The sequence below is a fragment of the Sarcophilus harrisii genome, chromosome 1 (genome assembly GCF_902635505.1).
Source record: "Sarcophilus harrisii chromosome 1, mSarHar1.11, whole genome shotgun sequence".
In the NCBI taxonomy this organism is placed as follows: domain Eukaryota; kingdom Metazoa; phylum Chordata; class Mammalia; order Dasyuromorphia; family Dasyuridae; genus Sarcophilus; species Sarcophilus harrisii.
In genome coordinates this window covers 564821754-564846005 of record NC_045426.1, presented here as the reverse complement: position 1 = coordinate 564846005, position 24252 = coordinate 564821754, and the positions used below count along the sequence as shown (strand labels likewise).

Here is a 24252-nt window from a genome sequence, read left to right as displayed (position 1 = left end):
TAGATATATATATGCACACACACAAAAGGGGATCTCAAAATATTGATTGATCCCCATAGTAAAAGTTCACTTCTTTAATTTGTAAAAAATACACACACACACACACACACACACACACGAATAAAAAACCATTCACACTAATAACTCCAGAACTTAAAAAAACAAAAAACAAACAAAAAAAAACACCTTTGGTTGAATTTTAAAATTCCTAACTAAAATATATCTTTACTGAACTGCTACTCCAAAGTCTCATCATCTTGTAGAGGAGACGTGAGTCCTTAAAAATTCTGGAAATGATGTGCAAGGTCTAGAGATTTCTCCCAAGTTGTAAAGGCTTCAGCTCTGCCTAGTAAAGAAAGGATGCCATCAGCTGAGACAGGCTTGGCTCAGTCTGTAAATGTCCATCATATAGGCCATCAGGTAATCAATGTTGTTGACCACGGTAACATGTGGACGAGGTTTTGATCGGCCTCAGTGAGCAGGCATGAGTACAGACTTCAACTTTTGAATGCCTGAATTAAATAACCCAACAAAGGATAGGTTCTGCTGTGTTCTTTGTCCATTAGCTGGGTTACAAGTCACAGGTACAGTCAAACTCCTGCAATAAAAGCAGAGCACAGAAATACTAACAACAGACCTCCCATTTCTTCATTCTTCTTCCTACTCTTAGACATTAACTTACATTCCAAGTTTCACCCCCTCCAGAATGAATAAATATTTTTTAAACCCATATATATCTGTCAACATTTCTGTTCCTGTAATAAAATCAGACCACAGGTAGAAATGACAATTGTCATACAAATAAGATACAATAATAGAAACTACCTATGTTAAAAACATTTTGTAAGAAGAGAGTGATGATGGCAGGACCAGGGATTCAATATTGTCAAAATAAATACCATTCATTGAGTTTAAATTTAAATGAGGAGCCTCAAGAGTGTAAATATTTTAAGATCTCAGGGCCTATGATAAAGTCCTTATCAAATTTTATGTGTGATTATTTACATGATTTGAAGTAGTGTGTTGTGACAGAGAAAGATCCAAGATTTAGGATAAGAACAGGTAGGTTCAAGTTTTGGTTCCCCAATTTACTAGCTATATGATGAATCAATCAATAAGCATGTATTAAGTACCTACTATGTGCCAGGCATTTTGCTAAGCCCTTTATAAACAAATGTTATCTCATTCGATCATCACAACCCTAAAAACTGGGGGAACTGGGGAAGGTGATATTATATTATTATTATATGATATTATAGTTGAAGAAACTGAGTCAGAGGTTGTGACTTGTTTAGGGTCCAGAATCATATAAATATGAAGGTTTGAGAATGGATTTGAATTTGGGTCTTTCTGACTTCAGGTCAGATGATTAGATGTTTTCTAAAATCCCCTTCAATCCTAACATTCCAAGACTATGGTCTTCTCAGGACAGGCCTAATGCAAAAACTCAAAAATGACCATTTCTGATACACTTATTTTAAAAATTCTCACAAGTTTGGAAATCAATTCTATGCTCTCCAACTTTAAATTCAGTCTCCAAGATACTAGCATTTCTCTCTCTCTCTTTTTAAAATCAATCCTTCAACTACCTTCAAGGTTAGTGGGAAGGTGGGCAGGGTACTGCAAGTGTAGCAGCTACTCATGGACCAAAATCCTGGCAAAGAAGCTTTTTGATCACCTTTTTTTTGACCAGACAATTCCCCTCCCCTCCCCCCCTTTGGGGAGCCTGATCCTTCCCTCTACACCTGAAGGGGTAACCACAGGTACAAGGCTTAGTGTAGATTTAGTGGGGCTCAGAACACTTAAACTCAAGCAATTCATTAGCTTCCTCCCAGCAAGGATTACAGGTAGGTGCCACAGGGTAGCTCCTTTACTGCTTTCTAAAAAATGTTCCAAATCTGATCTTACACAATGGCCATGAGGATAAATACCTGGAACACAAGTTTTAAAATTACTTTGGTATCCATTTGAGATTCATTATCTCTTTATAAGAGATCTAAATCCACTGTTTTTTTCTTTCTTTTCTTTTTCTTTTTGGCTGAGGCAATTGGGGTTAAGTGACTTGCCCAAGGTTACACAACCAGAAAGTACTAAGTATCTGAGGCCAGATTTAAACTCAGGCTCTCCAGACTTCAGAGCTGGTTCTCTATCCACTGCACAAACTAGCTGCCCTTCACTGTTTTGTTTCAAAGCTAATCAAAACCTTACTAGTGCTACTGCTCATCTAAAAAGGTCCTCAGGTTTTCCCTTTAGCTTACTGAAGGAAGTACAAAAATAAATCCCTTTCTTCTTTCTCGCAGAGAAGATAAAAAATATATCTGTTTGAGAAGTATGTATTTCTGTCTTGCTCTGATTAAGGCTTCTCCTCCCCCTCCCCCCCAATTAAATAATCACAGCTCTGAAAGAAGTCTAGAACTCTCCTCCCTCCCTGAAATCTCTTCCACTCAGGCACAAATAATGAGCTATTAATATTAGGTTAAATATGAACAACAATAGAGGCTAATTAGATGAGGTTATCCCAACTAAAAGTTTTAGATACTGGCTTCTTTTACAAATTGGCCTAATATTATTTCTTTGTCACATCCACAAAATATTTTAAAGAATTAATAAAAGCAAAAATTAAACAAGTTTTATTATACCACCATTTCTCTGGTCATAGGCATAAATATCCTTGTGGATAGCAAACATAAGAAAAGAATATGCTTCTGTTAAGGAAGTTCAAGCATGAACATTAAACATCTAATCTTATAATAAAACTACGTTAGTCCAAGGAGGCCAGTGATTAAAAAAAAGTGCTTATACACCAAATATTTATAGTAGCATTTTTTTTTTGTACTAACAAAGAACTGGAAACAAAGTTTCCCTAGACCTTAGTCTCTTCATCTACAAAAAAAAGGGAGAGAAGAGGACTGGAGGGCTTTTCAAGTTCTTTCCATCTCTAGCTGATAAGCAGGTTCTCACTCTCTGGATTTTCCCACTTCTTTCCTACTATGTTAGTAATAGTTATGAGTTTCTTATATTTATATCCTCAGTCTCAGCACAATGCATGGCATTAGAAAGTATTAAATAAATGCTGTCTATTATTTAGATCTATGACCTGAGAACCTGAGTTTTAGTCCCTACTCCAGCACCAAATAGCAACTACATTAAGAGGCAAGTCACTCTGGATTTCAAAAGTTGAGCTACATAATTTCTAGCTAGTGACACTTTCAGCTCTAAAGTTTTCCCATCATTCTCATCCAGTTATAACTTGGTTAGATAAAAGGAAGCTCTTATCACATCAACAAAGCATTTAAGTATTTAGAACTTGGCCAACATCAAAGTGAGACTCTCCACTTCAATTAACCAAAAGAATGATTTATCAATTCATAAGCTTTCCAAGACAATAGGGTCAGAAAGTAGTATATAGATGCATTACAAGACCCACGATCTCATCAATGTAAATGATCCCTCAATCCATGTGACTCACAACCCATCAATGCTTTCTATTCCTATATGATTCTTTTCCACAAAAGGACACACCTCCTGAGTCTCAGTTTCCTAATCTGAAAATGGTGATGTTTGCATTATCTACCAAATATTGTAATGGAGGGGAAGTACTTTGTGAATCTTAAAATGCTATTTAATTATCACTATGGCAAATAGATGTTGAGGAATTATTTAAGGCAGGTACAACATATAGATATTGGTCCCAGAATTGAACAATAAATAATTATCATGCTAAATCCCTTTAAGAAATTCCACAGTGCTTTCCATAACTCCAAAATGCCCAATGTTGCAAAAGCCCATCTTTAATACCAATATTTTCACGATGCTGTTTTGTGGCTATGAATCATGGAACAAAATGATCTCAAAAGGAATAAAATGACAAGTAACCCAAAACAGCAATGGAAAGATACACACTGGGTGTCAACAAGCTTCAGGATATTACTTGTGATTAAAAAGCAGCATAAAAGACATTCTTAAGGATATGAATGACCTTTCAGAAAAGGAGCAGGGTTGGTCATGTAATGAGAATAAGAGACAATAAATAGATGGACAGTGCAAGTGATACATGGGTACCTCCAAGATATTATAAGAACAAAAGGAAGGTCTCCAGCACATTGGTAGTTCCTCTACGAAGGATTTATGGTGAAAACCTGGACAAGAATTACAGGATAAGGAGGTGAGCAGAGGTTAACATCAGCCTTGGTGAAGGGAGTACCCACACCAGTACAATTATAGAACCCCCATAGTAGCTATATAAAAGCACAATTAACTGATATGAGCTTAATCTATTTCCCCTACCCATTTCTTTTAAGAAATGAAACAATAGATTGTGAGGAAAATGCTTTGTAAACATTAGGATGCTATAAATGTGAGTTATTAGCATCATCATCATCACTAATAAATGACTTCAAAGAGATCAAGATCCTAGAAATTTAGAAACTGGTCAATCATGACCAGTTAATTATTTGAGTTGATTATCAATGGTCAGAAACCAGATCACTTTCATTTCTCTAATGACAGTTTTCCAAGATAAAGCTTAGGAAAGGCGGAGAACACAGGAAGGCCAGAAATCCTAATAAAAATTTAATTAATTGTAAATTGTCAGCAACAATATTGATGGGATAGAATCATCAGTGGGTGTTATCTTTATAAATGATCTCATTAGCAGCAGTATTATTTGTGGCTTTTATTTTATTTCTAAAAGGTGTTGGAATGGTTTCTCTTCATTTTTTAGAAATAAAGACAATCTCTTGGTCTTAAATGTTTCTCTTCCTACTCAGTCCTGGTCAGTCACAAACAAGAATCTATACATACCTTAAAGAGTATCTGACCTCAACTACTTACCCATCCTCTTTTGAACATAAGCCAAATCTTATAGTATTATTAAATTCTAACCTGACTTTAAACTAATAAGGAAAAAAAATGGAAAATGAATAACTCAAACAATTCCCCATAGCTATGAAGTTAGAAAGAAAAGCCATATGAGATCCTAGGAGATAGCAGTCACCAGCCCAAACTTTTGATAAGCTAATAAAACAATTATTATAGTAACACATATAAACTCATTCCACAATTCATGCCCAGTTAATTAGCACCCTGTGGGCCTTTAAGTGTTGGTGTACATTATGGATATTAAAATGTTTGACACATTTCTTGCTCATAGCTTGGTCACTATCCTGTTACAATTTCATTCTGAAATGAACCTATCTTATCCTCCCTCTGGTCATTGGGCCAAAAATGTTTCACATCTTTCATTAAGCAGAGCATAATTCTTAGATCTGACATAGCAAGTGGGGGAGGTCAGGGACATGGAGAGACTGGTGAAACCCAAACCCTGAACAAGTGGAGCCTGAAACTATGCCTTGTGCTTTAATCCCTACAGAAGGGAGAGTCTCCAAAATTTAGCCAGGGGGCAGCCGCTAACACAGCTGTGCGGGTACACAAACCAAGCAGCATTAACCTCTTCCTAGGCCCAGATAATACTTTTTCAAATGTAACATGGGTAAACTGTATGTGACATGATGGCTTAAAGAAGACCAAATGTATTAACAAAAAGGAAACTCTAAACTGTATAATGCAAATTAAACATCCCAATACACACTACTTATATTGCAAACTCAAAAAGTAATGAAGATTTAGGAAACTAAAGGTTTTCTGCACAAAAAAAAAAAAAAAAAAAATTAAAGGACTGTTCTCCAGAATTTCATTTTTGGTTGAAATACTTTTATGGTCATGAGTTTCCAACAGATTCTTGGGAGGACTCATTCAAAGAACAAAAATATGTTATAACAATTTAGAGTAAATTACGTGTATTTATCTTTTTAAAAGAGCAAATTATAGAATGACAAGGTATTTGAATGATTAAAAAATAAACAAAATTCTTTAAAAAAACTCTTAAGGACATTTTCTTTCTAAATTGCACTCAAGAGCTACAGTATATTTCACAAACTTTTAACTGGAGAAGAACTGAAGAATGTGATCATAGTAGATAAGTGTGGTCCTCATTTCCTCGAAAAACCATAGGAACATATGGGAGCTGAGATCTGGAGATCCTACCCCAGAAAACTTGGTTCTCAGAGCTGAGAACACTATCTTTCCCCTAGTATAGGGTCCTTCAAACTGAGTTCTCTCAAGATATCAAACCAGAGAGATATCCACCTCCCCCCCTTCTGTACCTCCAAGTGACTAATATTTGTGATTTCTACCAATATAACAACCCATCTCCATATGTTCTATGGTCAAATGAACTTGGAAAACACTGATCCAGTCTATTATAAAAATATTTCTTTTTACCTGTCCTTTTTCCTATTCACACAAAATACATGGACAGACTTAAAAGTGTCCTCTCTCCTATCAAATTTCCTGCCTGAACTTGGTCTAGATGTTTGTTTTTTTTTTCCTTACCATGTCTCCCTTGTATTATACTTTCCCATGTACATACTGTATTCTCCCAGTAATGTACTAAGCTCCTTTATGTTCATCTTTCTGGATAATGGCAAACGGACTTGCACAAAATAAGGATAAGATTTTATTATTTTTATTGTTTTTCCTAATGGAGCACTAATGCTTCTTACAATCTGCTTTAAAGCATTTTAGAAACCATATGACCAAATGTTTCTATTATCATCATTATAATCATTACTAATTGATATTAATAATAATAATAGCAGCTCCCATTTATAGTAAGCTTTTATACTTTACAAAGCACTTTCCTCCTATGCCCTGTGACCTAGGCACTGGCAATCATAGCATAGAATAAATGCCAAGGCCTTGCTTACTGACTCATGAGAGTTACAGACATAGTCACTATACACCTCATTATAAAACTGCATCCTGATCCAGAGAAGGGGGATCATTTTCTGGAGATACTAGTCAGGACAACTCTATATCCCTTGCTCCTTCCCCGGGCTCTTTTTATTTTTGTCTCCTCTGTCCCCACCCTCTCTGGCCACCTGCCAAGAGATTCCTTGGGTTGTATGTGTTCTGCCACAGTTCATACTCAACTTACTCAGAACTGCTGCTGCTGCAGCTGCTGCTGTTGCCGTGGCTCACAGAGTCTGTGGGCCTGCCTTGGTCCAGAACCCGGAGCCCCAGGGAGCTGACCGCTCGCATTAAAATTGTTTTCATTGCTTCTGCTGAGAGCTTCTCCAGGACAATCACCCGGCACCGACTGAGAAGTGCAGCATTGACCTGGAAGGAAGGGTTTTCCGTAGTGGCTCCAATCAGGGTCACCGTCCCGCACTCCACGTGAGGAAGAAAAGTGTCCTAGCCATGGGAGGAAAACAGAAGAAACTGATTCCAGTTAATGACAACCTGCAAAAACCAATGTGAGTTAGTTATTAGCACATGCTTTTCAGTTTCTGTCTTTGGGGTTTACATGCATCACCTTCTATTTAGTGAAATATAAATGTGGGTTCCAATATTTCAGTGAATTGGGCTCTTGTCTGAGTCCAAAAAGAACTTTCTGAGTCACCATCAGATGTATGAGCTCATCTTCTTTGGACAGACAAACTAATGTATGTGGAATGCTAATCTAGTTTTGACATAAATGTTACTTTTTTCTGGATAAGGAATCTTTGTCCCTAACCTACTTCTCCTATACCTTCCCATCCTCCCACCTTGCCCAAGTTGAAATGGAACAATCAGGTTAAAATCAGAACCTTTTCTTTGTTTTTCCCCCCAAAAGAATATAAATATGAAAAAAAAAAGCACCATTCATTAATAGTCACAATTTTTCCCCCTTTGCAACCTACTTAACTATGCTATTATCCTTCCAAAAACTCTTGTGGGCTATGTGACTTTCAGAAGGTATTTAATATAATCAACAGAGGGCTAGCCTTGGAGTCAGGAAGAGCAGGGTTCTAATCCTGCGTCTGACACTGACTGGGCAAATCACTTAATTTCCTCAGTGTCCCTGCTAATTCTCTTAAGATTATAAATTACGGATGAGTTGCTAATATGCATAGGTGGAAAAAGTTTCTGCACCCCAAATTTCCTACAACAATGTACTGCAAAATCCAGGCCCTTCAAAAAAAAAATTATAAATGAAGAAATTTAATCAATCAGCAATTCAATCCCAAGATTGCATAATGAAAGAAAAGCAAAGTTCACTTAAGAGAACAGCTTTTAGTTTCAATTTAAAATTTCTACCCCTAGCTACAATATTAAAATAAAAAAATTCAAGAAAAAATTCCTCACCTACAAAAACTTTTATTCAGCATTAATTGAGGGAGATTCCAAAGTACACTGATGTATTTAATGCATAAGTGAAACCTAGGTTTCATTTTTATTTCAGAAAGCCAGACAAAAATCATAAAAAAGATCAAAATACCTGACTTTAAAGATTTATCTAAGAAAAAGTAGGCTCAGACGGAAGAAAATGCAGACCCTTCAGGGACAAAAATACAAGTTCTACTTTACATAAAAGAAAAAAATAATAATGCTTTTGAAAACAATTATATGAATCAAAGTATAAATTAGAAATCCTAAAGAATGGAAATTTCGTCTAACATTGTCTTAATTCTTGATGCTTCATGAATTTAAGTATTTCAATTCCCAAGTGGAAAAATCACTCCCAAGTAAATAAAACAAAACATTCTGAAGGAGTGAAAAAAATCTGGACTTTTTAAAGGTGTTTAGACAGACCAGTCTTATATTTCTTCTCTGAAGCAAAAAAATCACAGGTTTAGAGAGAGCTGTATGGTTCAAAAATGTACATCTAGTCCAATCCCATATTTTAGATAAGAGATGAGATAACCAGGGCCAAGAATTTCAATTTCTTGCTCAAGACTGCATGGATGAAAAGTGGTATAGCTAGGATTCAAATCTACTGCTTCAAACTCCATTACGCCCTGTTCTGTGCATTACCTTTAATTTTTGTAGCCCAGTCCACGTCCCTTCAAAGGTATTGGCTCATCTAAGTCCCTTCACATGAAATTCTAAGGGTCACCCTAAGATGAAGAGAAAATATTAAGTACCTGCTGAGATTTATTGAAACGATGAATCTCATCAATAAAGAGGATGGTTTTCCTTTTGAAAAAGTTCTTTTCATTTTGGGCTTGTTTTATGACATCTCGGACATCACTTGTCTTGGCGCTTGTTGCGGACAGAGTCACAAATCTCATGCTATTTTTCTTGCTGTTGTTCGCTATGATATATGCCAAAGTAGTCTGAAAAAAATGACAAGCACAGAAACCTTATGACACTGGTTCAACCCAAACAAGCACTTGCTGCACTAGCCAACCCAAAAAGACAGGCCAGAACAATTTAGCTGCTTCTACACTTTAAACAGGAATTTATCGGTGTAATAGCAATTTCAAAAGCTCAAATAGCCTTCTTACCCTTCCCTCCCCCTAAAGAAATCAGAAGAAACAGGAAAGCAACTAAATCTCTTCCTGACTCTGAATCCTCTTCTTCCTACTTCTCCTTTCTTGATCCCCCTTTCTAGGCCTGTAGAATCTTTGGTATCCCTACAAAAAGAACCAGTATCCTAATTTAGCCTTGGATGACAGCTGTAATATCTCACTAAAGCAAACAAAAAATTCTCCCACCCCCACTCTATTTCTCCTTATGGCAGAAACAAGGGAAAAGATACAAGGGAGGAGATAAAGATCACTACATAGTAGAATTGGATGGGACTTAAGACTCTCTACATCTACTCTCTCCCTAGGTGGGAAAACCAGTGATATAAGGTTTAGCCAAAGCCTATAAATTTTATAGAACTCACTCATATGATTTGTTAATTAAGTGATTACATTTCAATTTTAAATGACTACAATTTCCTTTTTTAAAGTAAATTTTTATTTTTACCATCTTTACACTGTCTAAATTTTGTCTTGGATTCCTCTTCCTTCTCCCAGAAAGACATTCTTAATAACAAAGAATTTTTTCAATTCTCTTCTTTCAATGCAAAAAAGTAATACCTACTTTGTTATTATTAAAAGATATGGGCAGATAAGTCTAGGCTGAAGAAAGGAGATTGGGGGAGAAGGGGAAAGGGGGAAAAGGGATGAAAAGGAAAACTATTTCAGGAAGACAAAATCCCTTCCTTGTTGTTAACAGCAACCTAGATCTTAATGAATTGTTCAAAGAGTTTAAAATTTAAAACCTTCAAAAAGAAACTACATGCAAAATATATATTTCCAATTTGCCACGTTGCAAAAATAAATACAAGCCAAAACAAAAACAAAATTAAAAAAAATTTAAGTATGCTTTAATCTGCATTCAGAAGTCCTAAACTCTCTCTCAAGAGATAAATACCATTTTTCATCATGAGACTTTTGGATTTGGTTTGGATCACTGTCTTGATGAGAGCAGCTCATGGCTGATCATTTTTACAATGTTGCAGATAATGATCTCCCGATTCCCTTTGTTTGCATCAGTTCATATAAGTCTTTCTAGGTTTCTCTGAAACCATCCTCTTCCTCATTCATCACTTCTTACAGCTCCAGAGGAGAAAGTAAGGTTGGTGACTTTGCACAGTTCTCCTCTCTTAAATCAAATTCACTTGCATGTCATGCATGTCATCATCTCTCTGTTGTCACGGTTGTCTTCAAGACGAAGGACAAACAACAATAACAACAACCAGCTCTTGGTTTTTCTAGCACATCCCCTGACCTTGGGAACGCAGCTTACCACATCACAGATGCCATGACTATTGGTCAGCAACCATCCCATTAAGCAGTGTCCCTCCTAAATCCATTTGCCTGGCCCGTTGCCATGAGCTTACTTCCTTATCTCATGTAGCATTGTTCCTATGGCCAATACAACCCCAAACACCTTTTCTTCACCATGTGAGGGCCCCAATGCCAGTACATCCATTTCAGTAGTGATCCACAAGAAGCTGAAGGACAAACCTTCTGAAAAGCATCATTCCACCAATTTCCACCCCTCCACCCAAAGGTCACACCAGAAAAGTAATTAAGTCAGGAAGGGATAGCAATGGAAAAAATATTCAGAACTACAGTAAAACAAAAAAGTTATTTGGAGGTTTGGATTAATTTACACACACAACAGTAACTGCAAATTCAGGAGATAAAATGCCAAGTGAGGAACTCTGAAATTAAAGACTCAATACTCAAAAAACAAAGGTGCAGTTCAGATGATAGACCTTAGTCAAGAAGATACAGTATTCAAGCAACTAAGACCAGAAATAACAAAGTAGATTCAATATGTATTGGTTGAGGGAATTTCTTCAATAAAATCATAGTTCTGTTTTCCCTTCCCTGTTAAAAAAAAATCTTAAGAGAAAAAAAAAAAAAAATTGTGGCACAGCTAAAAGAAGTTTAATGGAAAGCACTGCTTTCTCACAACCTCCCTGGTGGCCCAAACAAGTTCCTGGCCTCCTAGTCAAAGATAGGGAGGTAGCTTCTTTTGCATACCCACAACATCTTCCAGACCACTGACCTTTTCTCCTATATGGACTTGCTGAGGAAAAAGTGGCAAATGAAGGGGTGAGGGGAGTTCATACTAAGATGAAACATTATTTTCTATACTCTCCCGATTTTTTTGCAAGGAACCAGGTGGAAGGCAGTCTGGTATAGTGACCAGAAGGCCAGGATCAGGAAAACCTGGGATTCAAATCCTCAAATCCTTCAAATGTGGATACATTTGGGGGGGGGGGGGGGGGGGGGGGGGGCAGGAGAGGCCAAGCATTAAATTTCTCAATGCCACCAAGAAACTCTCCCAAAATTACCTAAACCAATCAGCATTGGTAAGTAAAATTTCTGAACTAGGCACTCCATCAATGAAAGTATAAGTACAAGGGAAGAACGACAAAAACTATAAGGAAACAAATATGCCTCCATGCTGTCACTTTTGAGTCCTATTTAATTATTATGGTACCTTAGCATTTCAAGAGGAAAATGAATAGGCTAATGTGTTTGTAGAATAATTCCAAAATGTCATGAAAAAGAGTTTAAATGAAATATGTTTGGCGACATGATCAACTTTACAAGTTCTTTAGTGATTAATTTATCTATCATAAAAATGAGACTTGAATCCTACTAAGATTGTAGGTGCATTACAAGTAATGATGCCTATTACTCTTACTATTTGTTGATGTATCTATATGATTCAAGAATAGCACCAAATACAAAATAAGACTCAGTTGACTCCAATTTATTCTTAAAGCTGAAATAATATTTATCAAACAGAACTGCCACATTACTTAGCAATTGCTTGTATGCAATCCAGTCTTGAAATGGTCACTAGATTCTTCCTATACAATTTAGACTAGAAGAATGCAGCTTTAATACTGAATAGGCTAGGGTAAAAACATTTTAAAACATCACTTTTTAGAATTGAAAAATAACTGCCCTCCCCTCCACTTTATTAGGACACTTCTTTAGAAAATAGGTTATTTTTACTGTTTACTAAGAGAAAAGCCCATCAAATTTCTGTTCAGAACCATGTATTTAAATTTCAACAAACACCCAATTCTAAAAAGTCCTAACACCTGCTCTTGACACCAAGAGGATTGGGAACTGATGTGTTTTTCCCCCCATCCAAAGGGGACAGAGGAGGGGATAGTGCTTAATGTAGATGACATGTAGATGTATGATGACAAATGAGTGCAAAAAAACCAGGATACTCAGTTATTTAAGTATTGTATCCCTTGTATTTCCTTTGTTTGTTTTGGCCAAAAGAAGAAATAGAGTGATAGTGGGAGAATTTTTTTTTCTTTAATTAGAGTACAGCTGTCACTCAAAGAATACAGGCATCCCTAATATAGTAAAGGACACTCCACAAACAACTTTTTAAATCTTACTCTGGCCATTTGCTCTGAGCTAATAATCAGCAAAAAATAACTGAAATAATAACAAAGGATGCTTATTTATTTTGTCTCCACAGGACTAGAGTTAAAGTAATATTCAATTATGTCACTGGGAGGGCAATTCTTTCCCTGGAAAAGAAACTTTTCTTTTGGTCCATAGGCCAATAAATAATCAATAAGAGGAACTCCCAGGATAGAAATTCCCTCCGTAGAAGCAGTCTGGTAACTCATCTATAATCTATATTTACAAGGTGGCCTGGAATGCTGAGACTCACATGGCCAAGAGCAGGTCTTCCAGACCCCTCTAGCTACTAATTGGAAATGTCAAATTGGCCAAAGTAAAACTTCCAAAACCAAATTCTGAACTCTATTTTTCTAGTAATAATGAGGTTCATGTATATTTTGTTTTTGACTGTGATTTGAATTTTATTGGTGTATTAAATATACTTATTGGTGTATTACAATCTCTAGAGAAAAGTCTATCATAGTTTATAAAAGTTGAACTTCAACCATTAGTTGCGAGGAGCACTGGGGAGTGACTTGAGCAGAATCTCTCCATCCATTAACTGTCAGGGGCTACACCTGGCCATGAATCCTTGTTTCTAATCAGGTTCTCTGATCCTAAGGTTAGCTCCAGAGACTCAACAATTGTCTCTCTTTAATAACTAAAAGGATGAATGTTATATTTGGCTTAATGAATCCAATCCAATTAAGTTCACAAATAAAGACATATCCTGTTATTAAGTTATTTCTTATAAAAGTAGGCACCTAGTGCATCTTTCCAAAAGGTATAAAATGTGATTTCCAGTGCCCTAGCTTTGAGATTCATTAGCTCAGTAAATTTTTGGCAAATCACATCCCCTTTGGTTCCATGTCACGTTCTGTAAAATGGGCAACAGTAACTTTAGGGAATTGTAAAGTCTGTGTTCTTTACAACTTTGGAAGGGAACGTGAGAGATAATGTATGTAAAAGACATAAACTAAAATGAAAAACAGATGTACAAATGCAAGGTATACTTTGAATTTAAAAATATCTGTCTATTGAACCCATTTCTGGCCCCTAGTTATTTTATCTCGGTTTTGAAGCGGGTTGAGTGATCAGAAAGAATTAGTGCACTTGTTATCGTCTGATGAGTTATTCCTCAAGTTTTTAAGCTGCAGGTGTCAACTGTAATTTAGGGTCAGTGCGCTCCATTACATGACTACAAGGAACTGTCTTTTGCTCCTTTATTATTCCCAACCCTTAGCACAATGCCTACATATAGGAGGCGATTAATAAATGCAGGCTGATTGATTGTCCTATTTCAATCTCTTGTGACTCTACTGTCTCACATCAATCGAAAGCTACAGAATTATAAGTAGCAGTCAGCTGCAAAGAAAGCACATAGGATTTGGAGTCACATTTTGGATCGGGGTTTACATCCTAGAACTTTTTCTTTAACAGGAGGAGTGTGGGTTTGGGAGGATCATTTAACCTCTTAGAGCCTAGAGTGAATCATGTGTAAAACGAGGGAGTGGGACTAGAATGTAACTCCAAGGTCCTTCCTATTCTAAAGCTCTAATTTGGCATCTGTTGGTCACTCAAAGAGAAGGGAGGACTTTGGGTTAAAATATTCTCTGCATCATTCAGGCAGAAGTTTGCACCCTCCTAGGAGCAGCTGCCTAGGCCTCTGAGCCATCGTATTAACTCGGGCATTTTAAAAAGCACTAACAATAGGTCCCGGGGCACTAAGAGAAAGAGAGCTTAGCTCCGAGATGGGGGAAGGGGGAAGGGCTCCCGTCCTCCCTGAGGGCGACCGCCCCACTCACCTTGCCGCATCCCGGGGGCCCCCAGAGGATGAGGGAGGGGATCTCGTTGGACTCGAGGAGGGACCTGAGCAGGGTCTCCTGGCCCACCACCTTGTTCTGCCCTATGTACTCCTGCAGCGTGGCGGGGCGCATCTTGTCGGCCAGAGGCTTGCCCACCAGCTTCTGCCAGATCTCCTCGCGGGCTGGGGGCCTCGGCTGAGCGCGCCCGGGGCCCAGGTGCCCGGCGCTCTCCCGGAAGGCGGCGGTGGAGGGCGCCGAGACCTCCCAGTCCTCCCGGTCCTCTTCGTCGTCGTCCTCGTCTCCCATCGCCGCCGCCGCCGCCGCGGCAGCGGCCGCCACCTCTTCGTCGTCGTCTTCATCCTCGTCGTCCTCGGAGCGCTCGCTCTCCTTCCAGCACCGCGGGGATGCGGAAACGGCGGCGGCTGAGGAGGAGGCGGTGGCGGACGCCGAGGCTGCAGCCGCCACTGGCCTTTTACCGGACACCTTCCTCCGCAGAGGTAGTGGACTCCCGGCCGGGCCCCGGGCGAAGGCGGGGATGCCGTGGGCACCGGCGCAGGGGCTGGGGCAGCGGTCGTAAGGGTCCCTGCCGTCGGGTGGCCCTGGCTCGTCGGGCTCCTCGGCCTCGCCGTCGCTGCTCTCACCGGTCGGAGTGGCGGGAGGCAGGCGCAGGGAGCCTCCGGACAGGCGCCTTCTCTTGCAGCTGCCCGGCGGTGGCGGTGGTGGCGGTGGTGAGCTCGGCCTCCTCCCGGGCTCGGCTGACCCAAGGCTCTCGTCGTCGTCGGGCTCCGAGAGGCCGGCCGGGTGCAGCAGCAAACATCTGTCCAGGTGCGCGTTGATGTGGGCGGCGGGCAGCGCCTGCTGGCACACCGGGCACTGCACCTGGTGCAGCTGCGACAGGAAAGGGTCGTCTTCCGGCCCGCTCACCTCCATCGCGGCCCTTTCTTTCGCCCAACCCCCGCTCCGGCCGCCGCCGGAACCCGTCCCGGCTCCCAGGCCCTGCAAGAAGCAAAGGCCTCCACCGGGAGCCCCGGGGCCGAAAACTGACGGGCGGCTTCTGGGACGCCCGGAGTCCGGCCGGAGACGCGTCCGGGAACGGGGAGAGGGAGAGGAAGGAAGGGGCACTCCAAACTTCCCGTCCCGGCCCGGGCTCGGGCCTGCGGCGCCTCGAGCAGCACTTCGGGAGCTGTAGTCCCGCCGCCGCCGTCGCCCGGGCTCGGCCGCGCCCAGCCCCACTTCCTGCTTGCTCCGCTGCCGGAGGAGGGGGCGGGGGTGGGGGTGGGGGGGGAAGAAGAGCCCTGGGGGTGGTCTTGGCGGGAAGCGCCGCTACTTTGTGTCTTTTCTTTACCTCCCAGGGCCTCAGAGTTAGGCGGAGGAAAAAAGTGCTTCAAATTCGAGAGCTTCTAGATGGGGTTGGGAGCTGCGGGGGTAAAACTATTATTGTCCGCCTTTTAGACTTGACAGTTTCCCCCCCTAATCCTTCTCAGCTGCCCTGAACTTCTAGGAACAGATGGGGAGTTAGAGAAAGAGCCCTTTGATTGAGTTGAGGTTTGCAACTCAGGAATATAGTATTCTTTTTTTTTAAACACACACACGCGCGCGCGCGCATACACCCCCCCCCCCCCCTTGTTTTATTATAAAACCACCAGCAGCACCATTATTACATCTTTAGAAAGGGTTTTAACGTTAACGTTTATCAGGCATCTTCCTCACAATAACGTTCTTAGTGTTATTTTTACAAACATTATTGTCATTTTAACATTTTACGAATGAGAAAATGGAGAGTCACTGCAACCTTTATTAAGTTGCTTTAACCATGTTCAAATTGTCAAATTAGAATTATCGTTAAAGGGTCTTCTAAACTTATCTGATCATCTAATATGGTAAGAAGGACCAGAATAGGAACTTCCAGAGTGATCATATTGTCCCTCCTTCTTTGGTGACTGAGCCAGTCCGGTACCCAACCTGAGCTTCTCCTTTCTTAATCTGTAAAATATTGGGGGGGGGGGGGGTGAGGAGAAGGGGGAGGGGTTAGACTTGATAACCTCCAAGGTCTTTTTAGGCTCTTAAGATATCCCATTCAACAATTCATTTTAAGTCACTGGCCAGTACAGAGCATGTTATTGTTGTTCAGCTGGCTTTGTGTTTTTTTTTTTGTTTGTTTATTTGTTTTTTTTGGGGGGGGGAGGTTAGGCTTTTTGAGCGCTTCATGGCCTCATTTGGGTTCTATTTAGCAATGATACTGGAGTCGTTTGCTATTTTGTTCTCTAGCTCATTTTACAGATAAGGAAACTGGCAAACGGTGAAGTGACTCCCCCAGAGTCACAGTAAGTAAGTGAATGAGGTCAGATTTGAACTCGGGAAGATGTCTTTCTGACTCCAATTATGGCACTCAATCCACTTCCACACCTAAAGTATGATATGTGTGATAATAGATTTAAACATGTAAGGGACCATAAATTTTTCTTTTACCATATCCCCTTCATTTGTCAAGGGTTTTTCTGAGCTAGATGCTGGCCCCCAAGACACAGGTGACCCCTACCTTTAGGAAGCTTACTCTTGAGTAGGGAGATAAAAGACATATAAAATGAACATCTTTATGTTATGTTACAGCTAACATATATAAAGTGTTTTTAGATTTGCAAAGTATCGGAAAATACAAATTATCTCATTTGATTCTTACAACAATCAGGTAAACTTTAGGAGGGCAGTAGAAAGAAAAGTAAAGCTAAATTTAGTGAGGTCTTTGGAAGAAGCCATAAATAACCTGAGGGAATCAGGTATGATTTGCTGAGAAGATAGGATTAAAATTGGGAATATGTTAGCCATAGTGGAAAGAGAGGAAACATTATAAGGACTTTGCACACACAGCCTGGAGGGAAGCAAATATATGACTGAAAAGCTAGAGGAATACCAAATTGTGGAGGAAAGAAAGCTTAGAAAATTTTGTCAGTAAATAATAGTGGAGCTAATGTGTTTAATGTTCAGAACCAGACTGATAATGATGAGATTTAGGAAAGCAATTGTTGAGCATCAGTCATGTGACAAATTCATAGTTGCCATTCTTTTTGGCAAAAGATAAGTTTATTTAGAAGTTACAGACAAAATGAAGAGATGTAATAGACACCATGAATGATAAATATGAAATAGATTTGGGAGAATAGGATTATCAAGGAATGGTGGAAGAATCCATCAAAGGAAAATGCCGTGAAGTGGGAGTATGCCATTGACTGGAAGATAACTCCATAAAGGAGTTTAGCACTCTAAAAGAGTTAGGTGTATAAGAAGGAGAAAGACACCATTAGGCATGGTGGAAATGAGAGAAAAGACACTATGAAGCAGAATGTCTGTGGCAGGTTATACCCCAAAAAGAGTTCAGCAAAGATGGCATGAGCCATGGACAGATTTATAGGGGAAATTTAACATTGGGGGTTTGACATAATCTTAATTTCTGACTGGACATACCAAGGTGGAGCTACCCACAACCTCCACAAAGAGTGGGACTGTAAGGTTGAACTGATATGCAACAGGGCTCTTCCCTGCTTGTTTCAGGGAGTAATCTTATCCCTGTTTCTCTGCCAGCCCCACCTAGTAACCCAGGACTTCAATATAGTCACTGAAGATTTTTGAGAAGAGTAATATTAAGGCAGAAGAATGGTGGTTCTAAGAATGGTGTGAAAAATGGATTGGAAAGAGGGAAAAAATGGAAGCAGAAAGACACATTAAGAGAGTTCTGGCAAACTGTCCATATTGGTGATGGTGGTAGTGGTACTGATAATTGAAATTTTATAACACTTTAAAGTTTGCAAAGATGTTTTGTTGCATATGCAAATTTCGCAGATAACTTTTTATCTTACTTTGCAAACATTTCCCAACCATGTACTTCTTTCTACCTCCTCTCATTTCCTAACTCTTCCTTTATCTGTTGTCTTCTTCATTAGAATAAAATTTCTTTGAGCTCAGGGGACTGTATGACTTGCATTTGTATCCCCAGTTCTTAGCACAAAGCCTGGAACACATAGTGAGCGCTTAAAAAAATCCTATCTATCCTGTCCACCCATCTGTCATTTTATTTGAACCTCACTACTCTGTCAGGTAGTCAGTATAGATATTAGTATTCTTATTATAGGGCAACTTAATAAATGATGTAGTGGCTAGAGCACTGGGCCTGGAGTTTGGAAGATTCATCTTTCTGAATTCAAATCTGGTCTCAAACATTTGTAGCCTTGTGACTTGAGCAAGACACTTAATTCCAGTTGCCTCAATTTCCTCATCTGTAATATGAGCTGGAAAAGGAAATGGCAGACCACTCCAGTATGCTTGCTGAAAAAAAAAAATGAGGTCATATAGAACTGATATTAATGGGGTTTGTCACCAGATGTTGGCAAGAGGGGATATAGGACCCTAAAAGTATATTAGGATTACAGGCTGTCTTTCAGAGTGTCTCAAAAGGATTTGTAGGCTGACTGTCCCCAACACAAGAGGCAAAGAATTCATTGCAGTAAGGTTTTTAGCATATCCATATGGGGTTTTTAGTGAAGAAAAGGGGTTTTAGCAGTTAATAAGGGGAAAGATATCTTAAGACATAGTAAGTTCCTAAAAAATGAACCCACAACTATAAAGTGGGCAAAATTCCTAAAGAAAGAGTTGGTGGGCTATGTTTTGGCCCACACTCAATTTCCATGGTCCTCTTTCACTGAACAATTGGAACTAGTTTGAATCCTCTCATTGTTGAAGAGAGCCATGTCCATCAGAATTGATCATCATTTAATCTTGTTGCTGTGTACAATGTTCTCCTGGTTCTGCTCACTTAACTCAGCATCAATTCATATAAGTCTCTCCAGGTCTCTCTGTTTGTCATGTTCTTACAGAAGAGTAATAAATAACACTCATATACCACAATTTATTCAGCCATTCTTCAATTGATGGGCATCCCTTCAATTTCCAGTTTCTAGCCACTACAAAGAGGGCTGCCACAAACATTTTGGCACATACAGATCCCTTTCCCTTCTTTAATATCTCTTTGGGGATATGAACAGACAATTAAACTATTTCTAGTCATATGAAAAGATGCTCCAAGTTATTACTAATCAGAGAAATGCAAATTAAGACAACTCTAAGATACCACTACACACCTGTCAGATTGGCTAAGATGACAGGAAAAAATAATGATGATTGTTGGAGGGGATGCGGGAAAACTGGGACATTGATGCATTGTTGGTGGAGTTGTGAACGAATCCAACCATTTTGGAGAGTAGTTTGGAACTATGCTCAAAAAGTTATCAAACTGTGCATACCCTTTGATCCAGCAGTGTTACTACTGGGATTATATCCCACAGAGATTATAAAGAAGGGAAAGGGACCTGTATGTGCACGAATGTTTGTGGCAGCCCTTTTTGTAGTGGCTAGAAACTGGAAACTGAATGGATGTCCATCAGTTGGAGAATGGCTGAATAAATTGTGGTATATGAATATTATGGAATATTACAGAACACTGTAAGAAATGACCAACAGGATGATTTCAGAAAGGCCTGGAGAGACTTACACGAACTGATGCTGAGTGAAATGAGCAGGACCAGGAGATCATTATATACTTCAACAACAATACTATATGATGACCAGTTCTGATGGACCAGGCCATCCTCAGCAACGAGATCAACCAAATCATTTCCAATGGAGCAGTAATGAACTGAACCAGCTATGCCCAGAAAAAGAACTCTGGGAGATGACTAAAAACCATTACATTGAATTCCCAATCCCTATATTTATGCACACATGCATTTTTGATTTCCTTCACAAGCTAATTGTACAATATTTCAGAGTCTGATTCTTTTTGTACAGCAAAATAACGTTTTGGTCATGTATACTTATTATGTATCTAATTTATATTTTAATGTATTTAACATCTACTGGTCATCCTGTCATCTGGGGGAGGGGGTAGGGGGGTAAGAGGTAAAAAATTGGAACAAGAGGTTTGGCAATTGTTAATGCTGTAAAGTTACCCATGCATATATCCTGTAAATAAAAGGCTATTAAATAAAAAAAAAATTAAAAAAAAATATCTCTTTGGGATATAAGTCCAGTAGTAACACTGCTGGGTCAAAGGGTGTACACAATTTGATAACTTTTGGGGCATAATTCCAAATTGCTCTCCAGAATGGTTGGATTCGTTCATGATTCCATCAACAATGTATCAATGTCCCAGTTTTTCCACATCCCCTCCAACATTAGTCATTCTCTTTTCCTGTCATTTTAGTTACTCTGAGAGGTTTGTGGTGGTATCTCAGGGTTGTTTTAATTTGCATTTCTCTGATCAATAGTGATTTGGAGCACCTCTTCATGACTTTATAACTTTCTGATTGAATATGGTAAACTGTGGGATCTCGAATTTGTCAAACAAGGAACAAAGGATTTACTTAAGAACAAAAGGTCCACTTAAGGGTTCTTATCAGTGCTTCTCTCTGCTTGCCTCTGGGAGTAGCTTGGCTTCCAGATAGTATACAGTAATTCAGGTCCTCTCCTGTTAACACCCCTCCTTATAATCTATCTAGATACCAAAAAACCTGGTTTTTGTTGGGGTCTTAACTTACTCCATTAATACCACTAAACAACTATGGCAATAAACATTATTATAAAGAGACAAATCATGATTAAGAGACAAGATTTAGACCCCAGGCCTGTCTGACTACACACTCATCACTGTCCACTCATACTAATAATAGTTAACTAACAAATTCTACTCTTTAAAAGGTTTACAAAGCACCATATGTATATTAATTTGTTTCATCCTATTAGGGTAGAAATAATAGAGAAGTTAAGAACTGACAAGATGTTGAGAAGTGTCAGGTTAGCATGGGAATTCATAACAATCTTATGAATATAGGAGACTGGAAATTTAGGAATAGATGTACTGTCACTAAATCCAAGTCATTATATTTCCCCTTAAATCTATCCTTTTCCTCCAATACTTTTTTAATATTTGTAGGATCAGTTCATTTGCCACCTCATCCCAGAAGACTTCAATATCCCTCCTGCCCTCAGTATTCTTCAAATTACTTGTTTACTTATCTATACAACATGTATCTCTCCCATCTCATTCTTGTAAATACAACTACCTTGAGGGTAATACCTATCATAGTCCCTTGTACATAGCATGTACTTTATAAATATCTGTGTACTGAAATTAATTTGGGATATAGTGAATTTGAGGAACTAGTGGAGCATCCAGGTGCAAGCTACTTATCAGCAGTTGGAAATGTTGGTTGGGAGAGAACTCAAAAGAGAGGTTAGAATAGAGGAGGAAGATTTGATAATTACCTGCATAGAGGTAGTTCTTGTAGCCAGAATTGTAAATTAGATTGCCAAGAGAAAAAGTGTACCGAGAGAAAGCTAAAGAAAATATTCCCCCAAATTAAGGGATCCAGGAGTGGAAGTAGAACTATTGAAGGAAGGAAGCAGAGAAGTAGACTTGGGAGAATGGGGTTCATCATCATGTAGAAGATAAAGATATTTTATATATTTATGTGTGTTATATAGTTTTAATTTATATAAATGTATTATCAAGTTTTCTCATATATATATATATATATATATATATATATATATATATATAAATGAAAATTTTGACAAAGACCTCCAAGTTAATATGTACTTGAATGTTCTATGACTTCAAGGTGAATGTCAACATAAAGGGAGATGAATAAACATGGCTCGTGTGAAAAATAAAACAGGCTAACTCCTTGCAGCTTCACACCTATCTACCATGAACACTTTCTCCCAGAAGAGAGTTAGAAAGCCTAGTATCAAAACCGAAAATGACTCTATTTTAAGAGAATTGCGACAGTTGGTTGCTGGTATGAGTCATATTACAATCAAGTGTCTGTAATCTGACTATTGATTAGTTAAAAAAAGATCTAAAGCAACATTTAATTGGGAGAAAGACTAAACAAAATTGATTTGTTTGTCTATATGTATTACAAGAAATTCATTGTTTGTTTTTTTCCTTTTCTAGTAGGGATGAATGAGAGATTGAGGGGATTTTGGGGTAATTATTGAGCCATGTTTTTTTTTTTTTTAAATGTAGAGAACAGAACAGGAAGAAGTGATTAGTGTTGAAATGTGCACCCTCCCAAGATATTTTGGGATTTACTGGCTAGATTTCTTTCTTAAGGACTAGGACTAATCTGATTCTAATTGGCCACCCAGCCATAGGTCCTAAGCCAAGCCCCATTTGGTCATTGTTTGAGTCCTGATTGACTCAGATTGAGTATAAATAGCAATCATTTTTGCTTTGGTCAGAAACTCTGAGGGTCTGTCCCTCCCAGATTAATTTTTTCATTTACTTATTTATTTAGTTTGTTTTGGAGTAGGTGAAACCAGGGATACTTTGCCTCAATTGCTACTTAGCTTTAATCACTGAATGGGTGTGCCCTCAGTCAAACTGAGACCTGTTGAAGAGCTTAGCTTAAAAAGACCTTTAAAAGCATATCCATATGGGGTTTTTAGTAAAGAAAACAGGTTTTAGCAGTTAATCTAATTTCATCTAGGGCCATCTTCCAGTCTTCTTGATCTGGACCCAGATGGCCCTGGAGGGGAAAGTGAGGCAGGTGACCTTGCCCAGTCCTCCCTCACTTAAACCTAATTCATTTGCCTGTCATGGCATCACCTCCCTGATGTCATGGTCCTGTGTGGAACAGAGAGATAAGGTGAAAAACTTGCAGGAATGTGTGAATTCTTTTTCTGTATTTTATTTTCATTATTTCTGTGTTTCCCCTATGACCTGTATAACATGTGCAGGCCCATAGTTACTTGAGCCTTGGCCAGCTATTTCTGAAGCCTGAAGGCCTGATTTTCTGTTTCCTAGAAATCATGCGATTTCAGGGAAACAGAAACCTTCCATTCCAATCTCTCTGAATAGCAATAACCAATTAGATGCCTCCCCCTCCCCTTCTCAATGCTTTCTTACTTGTGATGTAATCTCTTGTATAAAAGCTATGTATCTTTAGCCCTCCTACCAGAGTTTTATCTTTCCCTTATCTTGTGATAGAACAGCTCATCCTCTCCAGGTATAATAAAATTTAAAAAAAAATTATATATGTATATATATATATATATATATATATATATATATATATATATATATAATAACGACCTTTCTGTTTTCTACTGAGTGATCTCTGAGTAGTCATTTTGGGTAAGGGTCTTCTACATCCAACACAGTCCTCTTCAAGAAGGAAGGACAAACAATAACAACAGGCTGCACTTCTGTCATTCAGTAAATATTAAGTACTTTGTATTAAACATTGTAGCAAGCTATATTTAATAAAGACCTAATTTCATGGATATTTTTTTCTGACGTGTATAAAAAAAACTTTTTTCATATACATGGAAATAAAAATTTTATTTGGTGTTCAAGTTCAGAATAAAAATAAATTTAAAATATAAGAAAGACTAATATGAAAAGACTAGAACATTTGTGATGACTTATACCTATTCAAGATATATTCAAGTCATTGATGTCCCAAAAATGGAAAACAGAAAAAGGCAAAGATCATCGACTTTAATTTTCTATAAAAGTTAAACACTTGCCACAATAAGTAGGCCTGCTTGTCCAAACCTCAGTGCATCTGCTCAGTTTCAGCCCTTTACATCTCCTGCTTTCTTTTGTTTTAGAACACAGGTGA

At 38.7% G+C, this 24252-nt stretch overlaps 2 protein-coding genes across 5 annotated transcripts in view; one reads left to right on the top strand and one right to left on the bottom strand.

The window, feature by feature from the left end:
• The window catches only part of WRNIP1 (WRN helicase interacting protein 1), a 29158-nt gene extending 13557 nt beyond the window's left edge, over positions 1-15601 (bottom strand). For both annotated transcript variants that reach the window (XM_031946946.1, XM_003760232.4), the window contains exons 1-3: positions 14573-15601; positions 8967-9158; positions 6998-7254 (exon numbers count right to left, since the gene is read on the bottom strand). In XM_031946946.1, the coding sequence (XP_031802806.1) occupies positions 6998-7254; positions 8967-9158; positions 14573-15502 (1379 nt within the window). In that variant the 5' untranslated portion in view covers positions 15503-15601. The remainder of the gene's footprint in view (positions 1-6997; positions 7255-8966; positions 9159-14572) is intronic.
• MYLK4 (myosin light chain kinase family member 4) overlaps positions 1-24252 on the top strand; it is a 199686-nt gene that overhangs the window by 44966 nt on the left and 130468 nt on the right. Inside the window, exon 1 of one of the 3 annotated variants that reach the window (XM_031946948.1) lies at positions 7244-7316. The exons of the other annotated variants lie outside the window; for them this stretch is intronic. Coding sequence (XP_031802808.1) covers positions 7261-7316 — 56 coding nt within the window. The 5' untranslated portion in view covers positions 7244-7260. Of the gene's footprint in view, positions 1-7243; positions 7317-24252 lie in introns of those variants that run through there. 3 annotated transcript variants of the gene reach the window in all.